The sequence below is a fragment of the Alosa sapidissima genome, chromosome 11 (assembly GCF_018492685.1).
Source record: "Alosa sapidissima isolate fAloSap1 chromosome 11, fAloSap1.pri, whole genome shotgun sequence".
NCBI lineage: Eukaryota > Metazoa > Chordata > Actinopteri > Clupeiformes > Clupeidae > Alosa > Alosa sapidissima.
Window position 1 is genome coordinate 28,821,225 of NC_055967.1, and position 10,000 is coordinate 28,831,224.

Here is a 10,000-nt window from a genome sequence, read left to right on the forward strand (position 1 = left end):
GAGGCCAGGTCAATGACAGCACTGGACAATGGCTTGCTTCACACCAAATTGTAATAGCCACTCAATCAAGGCAAATTAAAGCAAGGCAAGGAAATGAATTTAAGTATCCATTTAAGTGTCAGAGGTACGTGTGGTATTTCAGAGGGCAAGCCTCAGTAGGGCTTGATGGTCTTTTGGGCCCCCAACCGTCGACTTCAAGGCACCTAACCCTAACCTTAACCCTATCCCTAACCCTAAGCATAACCCTTGACTAACCCTAGCGTCTTCCAGGCAGCGCTGCTTTGAAGTCGACGGTGGGGGCCCAAAACACCATCTCAGTGGGCAGGAGAGCGAGGTCATACCTGCGCACGTGCACAGCCTTCCGCAGGTTGCCGCACTCAAACTGAGAGAAGAAACGCAGGGAGTCCTTGTGGTCAGAGGAACACTGAGCACTAGAGAGACATGGACAACCAGGAGAGAGAGAGGGGGGAGAAGAGACATTGACAACAAGGAGAGAAAGAGGGAGGGAGAAAGAGACATTGGCAACAAGGAGAAAGAGAGGAAGAGAGAGACATGGACAACAAGGAGAGAGAGAGAGAGAGGAGAGAGAAAGAGACATTGACAACCAGGAGAGAGAGAGGGAGAAAGAGACGTTGACAACAAGGAGAGAGAGAGTGAGAAAGAGACATGGACAACCAGTAGAGAGAGGGAGAGAGAGGGAGAAAGAGAGATGGACAACCAGGAGAGAGGGAGAAACGAAGATAGTGAGAGAAGTTAAAAAATTCCCAAAACCACAGACTGAGAATGTTTTACTCTTCCTATGTAAGCCTTTGCACTTGCAATCTTCATACACACACACACACACACACACACACACACACACACACACACACACACACACACACTGTCTGTTCAACCATTTCTTCAAATGCTTTCTGCCTGCCTGAGATTTCCTTGATCCTAAAATGGGTTAGAGAATGCAGTTTGATCACTCTGTGGCTGCACATGTCGATGTGACAGCGTGACATTAGACAGACAGACAGGCTGACTTTAAAGGAACAGTTTACCTAGGATCCTCCAAGTCAAAGACAACTTTATTAATGATGTCTTCAGGGCATAGAAACCGTTGGATATCTTCCAGCACTTTCTTTCTGAAAAAGAGAAATATAAAATTAAAAGGTGATTTGTTATCTGTGGAGGATGTGGTGTGTGTGTGTGTGTGTGTGTGTGTGTGTACACTTGTGTGTGTGTGCGCGCCACTGGCCTATTAGTCACACACACACACACACACACACACACACACACACACACACACACACACACTTTCCTTCCCTCATATGTGTCATAGCCTTGTCATCTTTACCTAGAGATCTGGAACATATTTGAACTTCTGGGCTTGATGATGAGTTGAATGCTAGAGTGCTAGAGAATGCTAAGAAAGGTTAAATGCATTTATATCATGTATTACTATTTAATAAATGTGTATTTATTGTTTAATTATGTATGTTGCATATGTTTGACCAGAATTGGAAAAATAAAAACACCATTGCACCAGTCTAAAGATGAATTTCTGCCTTTTCAACAGATTTCCATACTAGTTATCCATATTCTACAACATTTCACCAGTATTTTTTTGATATCCAAACTGCTCTGACACTGTCAATTGAAGACATTTTTGTGGTGGAGATCAGCCGGCTTGTTAAGATTTGACACCATCAGCCCAAGGCTTTCAGTATGCCCTTCCCACAGTGCTTGTCTGAGCATGCCATAGATGCTAATGACATATTAATGACATATCTTTCATTTCTACAGGTGATGTGTGGAAGATATATCAGCCATTTTCTAATCTAGCCTTCATCATCCATAAAATCATACAATTACATACATTGTGATTTCAGATTGACTCTACAGGGAGCAGGATCCCAAGGGTGATTACATTTTCAATAGTTTCTAAAATATGAAAATGATGACAACAACTTATACTCACTGAAGAAAGTCATATTTTTGTTTTATACTGTGCACAATGATTGAGACAGAAGAAAATTGCCCGAGCCACCACAATGCTGCCGGCTGTCGCGCATGTTATTTCTGAGTCAGAGAAACCTCTCTGCGGCTGGAATGACACTAAATAGACCCATCACTGACTTATCTTAGCTCTGAGCGAGCACACTGAACTGTGAAATAAAATAAATGAGTGAAATAACTGTCTGCTACATCCCAATCTCTCTCCTGCACATGGGAGAGTTCTTCGAGGAGGGGGAAGAGAGAGAGGGAGGGAGGAAGGGGAGAGAGAGAATGAGAGAGAGAGAGAGAGAGAGAGAAAAGTTTCTCAAGCAAAGAGAGTGGGCTGCATAATTAGAGACGTCGTTTGAAAGTGTGTTTAATAAGCGAGGAGCTCTCCGAGCGCCTCTGGTTGCTCCACACAAACCCAGAGAGGAGAGGAGTGATGAGAGGCCGGCTGAAGATCATAGGCTGACTGCAGCAGCCTCGTGGTACCCGGGAGAGCCCAGGGTCTGTGGTTTTAAGAGAACAACACAGCCCCTCAGAGATCCAACTTTGCTCAAACCAACAAAGCTCTCGCTCTCGCAGGCCGCACTTCGTTTGGGATGTTTGAATTAAGTCCACATGGCTTGCTCTGCCATTTTATGTTATAAGCTCACATGCAAACACATGCAAATACAGTCAGTCTCAACACTCGCTGATTGAATGCTCTCCGACATTCTGCTCAGTAATGGTTGTCTCTCCCTGTTCCCCCCAGGTCTCTATTTGCAGTCTAATGTGGGGAAATCGCATGGCAGATTTCCCTCCTAGCGCTATAATCTTGCCCTAAACTCCAATCCCTGGGAAGAATAAATTAGGCTTACATCTCTCTAACAATGGGCATTAGGCAAAAAACAAGACGACTACAGGAAGACTTGATCTAGCAGTGTGTAACATGTGCCAGCTGCATTTTGGTGAAACACTCATTAACTCGCATAAAGAGGACAGCAAGGGAACTCAAAACACCTTCATCTCATTTTCTATACTTCACAAAAGTGTGTTGCAAGCACAGTAATGCCTAGCAATATTCTCATGTGTGATGGATCTCACCGTATGATAGATCTCATGGCAGTGAGTATGCCGGTGAATCTTTTGTGTGTGTGTGTGTGTGTGTGTGTGTGTGTGTGTGTGTGTGTGTGTGTGTGACTCAATGTATAGGGACGAAACTTTGGACTATTCTTTTATACATTTTTGGACTATTCTTTTATAATTTTTTTGCCTCAATCTGATTTCTCCTATACTATAGGCTCCCTTATAGCAGTCTGTACATCAATACCAATATAGATTGTCCTGTGCTGGGTGCATAAGCTAATGGCTAATTACTGTACTTCTTTGTGTAAGATGGTATTGAGCAGTCATGGAGGAGTTCAACATCAAACTCAAAGTCACAAATCCTGCATGTGTGAGTGTACATTAGTGGGATGAGCTATCCTATTTAGCAAATCATGGAAATAAGGCAAATAGCAAAATAAAACGCTGACCCCATAAACAAACAAATAAACAAACAGAATAAACAAGGCCGCAGCCCTGTTGTACCTCTGCACATTGGGTCTTCGGATGGCCATGGGCTCTGGCCCTGGTGGGGGGAGATGGCCCCAGAAGTCTGGGAAGGCCAGGATGGAGTAGCCAGCGATGGAGCTGGTGTTGGCGGCGGCAGCAGCGTACAGCCGGGGGTCGTGGTGTGGGATGCAGGAGCCGAACTTCTCCAGGAGCCGATCCACCATACTGCGATGACCCTCCTCATGGGAGCTACGGGACAGTGTACCATTACACACACACACACACACACACACACACACACACACACACACACACACACAAACACACACACACACACACGCACACACACACAGTCCATCACACACAAACACAGTGACACAGATTCACACAGAAATCACACAGGCAATTGAAAACACAACCAACCAAACAAAGTCCAAGTACATCCAAGTGCCTGGTCATAGACAGACCAATTGAAAATCTGCCTGAAATGACAGCAACTGTACTTTTGTGAAGCGGTTTAGCAAACTGGGAATAGCCTTTGCCTATAAGCATTATAAGTGACACTATAAGTGACACATGTGGTTACTGTGACACATTTGGGCATAACACTTATATTCCAAATTGCTTGATGTTCTTGCATGCTTGCTTGATATGAGAGCGTAACCAGCAGCAGCCTACCTCAGGCACTGCCTGTGGAGGTCTTTGACCTTCATTCTGTGTTTGTCCTCCTCAGGCGTGCCGTGACCCTCGCCCCTCAAGATGGACGGGGTGTGGCCATTTCGAGGAGTACAGGACAACGGGGTCTGGACGGAGACTCCGGGTTCCCGCCGCGGGGAGCCGCGTCCTGTCTTCAGCCACCGGTCACCGCTGTCCCCGTTTACGAGACTGTCCTCGTCAGAACTCTCCTCTGACTCCGAGCCTGAGTCCAGCTCCTGGAAGACATTGTTCCGGCTTTAGTCCTTTAGTGTGAATCCTTGGACATACTTTCTTGCACTCACTTACTTGAGTCTAACCTCTAAAGTGCATTCCTTTTTCTCCACTTCATAATCCACAACAAAATGGGCTTGGGTTTCTGTTTGCTATGCATCTTGCATGCCTTAGATGTAGCTGTGTCTGATTCAGTGACTAATTCCCTCTGTAATCTTGTCTTTCAGAGTATACAAATTGTGCCAGAAATCAAAGTCTTTATTATGCCTTTGCCTTTGCCTCTCCCCCTTCACTCAACATGCACATGATCATTTCATATGGTTATGTGATTTGGCAGGCACTTTTGTCCAAAGCGACTTACAAATAAAAGCGATACAATAGTTAAAATTAACAGTGAACAGTTTTAAAATGTTGGTAAGACTGCATTGAGGAGAATAGCAATAATAAACAATGTCAATGCAATCAATAGCTCAATGAAAATAAACAAATACTATAATATACAAGCCATATCTCATAAGAAACGCTTAATTAACTAAGTGCATGCTGAGCAGGTATGCCTTTAGATCATATGTTTGTATATTGATGGGTCTTGGGCAGTATCTATTTCAGTGTGGTTGCACACCACTACTTCCTCTGTACTGATCACGCATACAGTTTTGTCATACTGTGCACATCTGAACTGAATCATCAGTTTAAACTGAATCATCTGTTAAACTTTGAATGAGAATGAAAGTTTGAACAGAGTCATCTGTTCAAACTTTACATTGAATCATCTGTTTAAACTGCATCTGCTTAAACCTAACTGAATAATCTCTTTAATTCAGAAACACTTAAAGCATCTTCTAAGAATATTCCTCATAAAACATCTCTGCAGCTCTCTGTGTTGTCGGCATGGGGCAGGGACAGATCTCTGGATCTCTCCGATGTTTTGTTTTATCAGACCATGTGAGCAGTAAACTGTGTGTGTGTGTGTCTGTGTATATGTGTGTGTGTGTGTGTGTATGTGTGTGTGTGTGTGTGTGTGTGTGTGTGTGTGTGTGTGTGTGTGTGTGTCTGTGTATATGTGTGTGTGTGTGTGTATGTGTGTGTGTGTGTGTGTGTGTGTGTGTGTGTGTGTGTGTTTGTGTGTGTGTGTGTGTGTGTTTGTGTTGGTGTGTGTGTGTTGGGTGGGGAAACCAGAGCCGCCACTAAACATCAAACACATCCAATTTCTCTTCCCCAAACATTCACTTCTCCTTCACTCTTCCTCACTCCTTCACTACTATCAGAAGTAGAGAAACAGAAGCATAAAATAAATGATGAAAAAGAGACATATAAAGAAATAAAAATAAACTAACCATTTTTTCTCTCCCTTTCCTTTTCTTCCAAGATCCAGCCAGAAATAAGTGGCCAGTTTTACCCACATTCGAGTAACATCAAACAGGTGATGGTGCCTTTGATATTGAAAGCAGATTATGTCCTCCAATTACCACTGTCAGACAGACGGAACGCGCGGGGACATCAGAGGCCCAGTGGAGCCTGCTGCCTCGGCAGCCTTACAACATCAATGTAGCTGCATGCCCTGGAGAAGCTGCTGGAGCTGAAGGTCACTGCAGACAGACAGTGACGACGCGGCCCTCTGAAGCGGGCAGAGAGATAACGCAACCATCTGAAGCAGGCTGTGGCACTGGAGTTTGACATGAGGAGTGGGCTCCAACCCAGCCCAGCTCCAGAGAAGACACAGGGGGGAATGGGTCGTAGGGGAAATGGACCGTGGGTGGGGGAAACCACCACCTCTATTTCTCTCAGTAATGTATGAGGTAATGTATCACATTACACTTTTCACTCGTTTACAATGGCTGTGCTCACACTGCACGTTCTAACTGCTCACACTGCATGTTCTATCTGCTCAGAATGCATGTTCTATCTACTCACACTGCATGTTCTATCGGCTCAGTCTGCACATTCCAACTGCTCACACTGCATGTTCTAACAGTGCACACTGCATGTTTTACCTGCTCAGAGTGCACATTCTAACTGCTCACACTAGCACGACATGCCAGAAATCCTGCATGATCAATTGGGAACTGGAATGTTGATTATTAGCCTACATCTTCTATGCTATGTGAGCTCGCTCAAACTGTATGACAAACGTGCAGGAGAACTCCAAGTGTGGTTTAGTGACATGGATAACTGAACTCAGTGAAACACAAGACTAAAGTGGTCTACGTTTTATGTTAAACTTAAATTGGCGCATTAAACTCTAATCGTTTCCGAAGCCCAGCAAACACGTATTTCTTGTAAACAATTATTTTAAATGCAGTTGTTTACTCAATTCCAAAAAAAGATTCATGAACAGATTAATCTGAGTTCACCCAGGCTAGGTAAACTTCCTACTTAAAAAGCCCAATTGCTTGAGTATCCTAGCAAAACAAAGCCAAAGGGCTATACTTTTAGGAGATTTACCTCTTAGGCTTAGTCTTACCCAGGTTTGGGTGACAACAGTGTGGCAAGCTGCACCATTATGCACACACACCGAAACACCAACCAGCATCACCATACAACATTACCTCAGATCTGCGCCAACACTCCAAATGCATATTAACTACACTAAAACTAACTGACAAACACAACATTGTGACAAAACATGAACACCACTTGGAAATGGCAAGGCACATTCATTAACACCTACATACACACTTCACTTGCGATTCCCATCCCTCCACATTAGCGCACAGTAACTCACCAGTAAAGGAGAATCAGTTCAAGAAGTGCTCTGCAGCAAACTTAAAAAGGAACTTTCTATTTTGACTTCGTGTAATCAGAGCAACCCTTTATCAAAGTGAATTGGTAATAGTGTTTAACTGAGTTGCAGCACTTGTTTTTTTCTCCTTCAGAGCATTTGAATTTCACATTTTGGACTGGAGAAAGTACATGCAAGCACAAAAAGACGTTCATGAATATCTATGAAAAGATGGATATGGTGTGAATCCCACAGCATATGCAATTTCACAAGAGAAAACAACTCTCCGACTAGACTTTTTGGGAAAGTCTCTCTGCTAAAAAACAAATTGAAAACGCTATGAATAATAATGCAATGGCTCCAGAGGTAACTATTTAACACAAACATGAACTTAAACTAATAGCAGTGAACTTTATAAGGCAACAAAACCCAGTTTGGTTAGTCTAGTTATTAGGACCCAAAGTCAGACAGACAGCAAGACCACAGACATCAGACAGACAGCAAGACCACAGACTACTATCTTAATGGGTAGTAAAGGCAACTCAGTACTGTGGCCCCCCACCAGCCACAATAACAAGAGTAGTCTGGGAACTACAGACCCCCTGTTACCCAATATTAACCAAACACACTGTACCAGATCCAGATGATTATAAAGGCGGACTGAGGTTTGGTGACCTCCTGCTTTGTTTAAAACCATTTGAAGTAATACTTGGAGCAATACTTTATAAGCTATGTGAGCAGACATATGCATAGAGATGGATGGACCCAATTACCCTCTTCCCCGCAACCGTAACCTGGGGACAAGGGTAGATAGAACACAAACACACACACACACACACACGCACGCACGCACGGACGCACGCACGCACGCACGCATGCACGCACGCACACACACACACACACACACACACACACACACACAAACACCACACCACACCACACCACACCACACCGCACGCACGCACGCACACACACACACACCACACCACACCACACCACACCACACCACACACACACTGTAACGTGTCCATTTAATATGGACGATATACACGGACTATGAGGAGCACAGTACTCACACTTTTTAGCACAATATAAAGAGTTATCACCACCGGACTCCAGCATATGGACCATATAAAGTTATTATTACTTGACATTAGAGCACTGAGATGAGCCTCTTTGCTGACTGCCGGCTGACTTGTGTTCAGTGAGGTAAATCAGCATTAACTGTTCCCTCTCTCCCTCCCACTCCTCTCCTCTTTCTTCTCTCCTGTTCGCCCCCCCCCCCCCCCCCCGTCCCACTTCCAACCCATTCCGCCATGGAGCGAGACTGCAGTGTGCACAGAGCAAAGCCAGTGATCAAAGGCAAGGCCCTGACGAGTCTGCTGGCTGCTCCTCGGGGAGGGAACACCGCCCCCTCCTCTTCCTCATCCACCCCACACACCCTCCTCCATCCTCCTCCGCACCCCTGCACCCTCACACCAGGTCCCTGGGCGGCATGGCCCCTCCAATGGGCAGGACACATATCAAATCTCCTCATCCTGTTACGGCTTATGGTGCTCAGAAGGGCTGAATCATAACACACACATTGTGTGTGACCGTTACGGTGGGTGTACACACTCGTTTAGCACAAGGTCCGAATACTGAATAGAACCCCCCCCCCCAACATGCACCCAAACAGACACGCAACTCTGCTGCACACTGCCCAAGCTGCACTGCAGCCAATGAAAATACAACACAGTTACTAAGGTCAGCGGTCAAGGTCAGCGGCGAATAATCAAGCCGCATTGCGTTTGGAAGACTGCAGACTGCAGCAGGCCCTGTCACTTCCTGCTCATGAGGGCTGACATATCAGACAGCCTCAGGGCCAGGCAAGCAGCTTTTAGATCCTGCGTCACGTCAGCCTGACTTTTCTCTCTCCTTCTATCTATCTTTCTGTATCTGTCTTTATTCCTTTTTTTCACTTCTTTCCTCCATTCATGCGCTACTCTTGACTGCACTGCTCCGACAGTAGTTGTTAGGAGTGCCTGGAAGTCTGGAGTGAAAATTGCTCAATTCACTGGCCGTGGCGTACCCAAATCACTGGATCAATGGGGAATGGCAGTAAATTAATTGGGGGAAGGAGGTATTTTTTCAGGGGCCTGTTCATCTTGTGATGTCATTTAAATTAAAATAGAGTCTGAAGGAAAAGGAGAGGAGAGTGAGTGGAGAGAAAGAAGAGAGAGAGAGAGAGAGAGAGAGAGAGAGAGGGGTGAAGCTGAGGGAGAGATTGTGGTGGCTGACATATTCATTCCCTCCACCGTATCAGGCTAATCAGAGTAAAGGTGTTGACTGCTGTGCCTTCTAACACTGCACACTCTTCACAAGGGCTGCCAGAGGGAACACTAACACAAAGCTACACTAATTTAGAAACAGACCAACAAGCTACAAAAGAACCAACACTAACGTAGAGACACATACCAACATGAACACAAAACTGTACTAAGACAGACATACACCAATACTAATATAAAGCAAACAGACAAACTATTAATGACGAACCTACATCTAGCACTTAGGCTACCTCACACATGCAGCACCAGACAAGAAAACTAACAATGCAAAACAACACCGCCAACAACACAACGGCAACACATAGTTAACACTTACTGGACCTTAAGTTACCCCTAACACTTAGGCTACAGCAGATCTGACTGACAAATGCACACAATTACCAACACAAGCCTATACTATCACCACAACCCGGCTACATCTCAGAGAGAGAGAGAGATGCACAAATATCAACACTCATACAGCCTAGCTGCTCAGAAGGGGGAGGTTAACCTGTCAAAGCTA

The 10,000-nt window shown here is 44.9% G+C and overlaps 1 protein-coding gene across 3 annotated transcripts in view; it reads right to left on the reverse strand.

Annotated features, from left to right (window-relative positions):
• LOC121724238 (cytosolic carboxypeptidase 4) overlaps positions 1–10,000 on the reverse strand; it is a 135,967-nt gene that overhangs the window by 70,505 nt on the left and 55,462 nt on the right. For all 3 annotated transcript variants that reach the window (XM_042110651.1, XM_042110652.1, XM_042110653.1), the window contains exons 12-15: positions 4,198–4,451; positions 3,556–3,768; positions 1,047–1,130; positions 342–431 (exon numbers count right to left, since the gene is read on the reverse strand). In XM_042110651.1, coding sequence (XP_041966585.1) covers positions 342–431; positions 1,047–1,130; positions 3,556–3,768; positions 4,198–4,451 — 641 coding nt within the window. The remainder of the gene's footprint in view (positions 1–341; positions 432–1,046; positions 1,131–3,555; positions 3,769–4,197; positions 4,452–10,000) is intronic.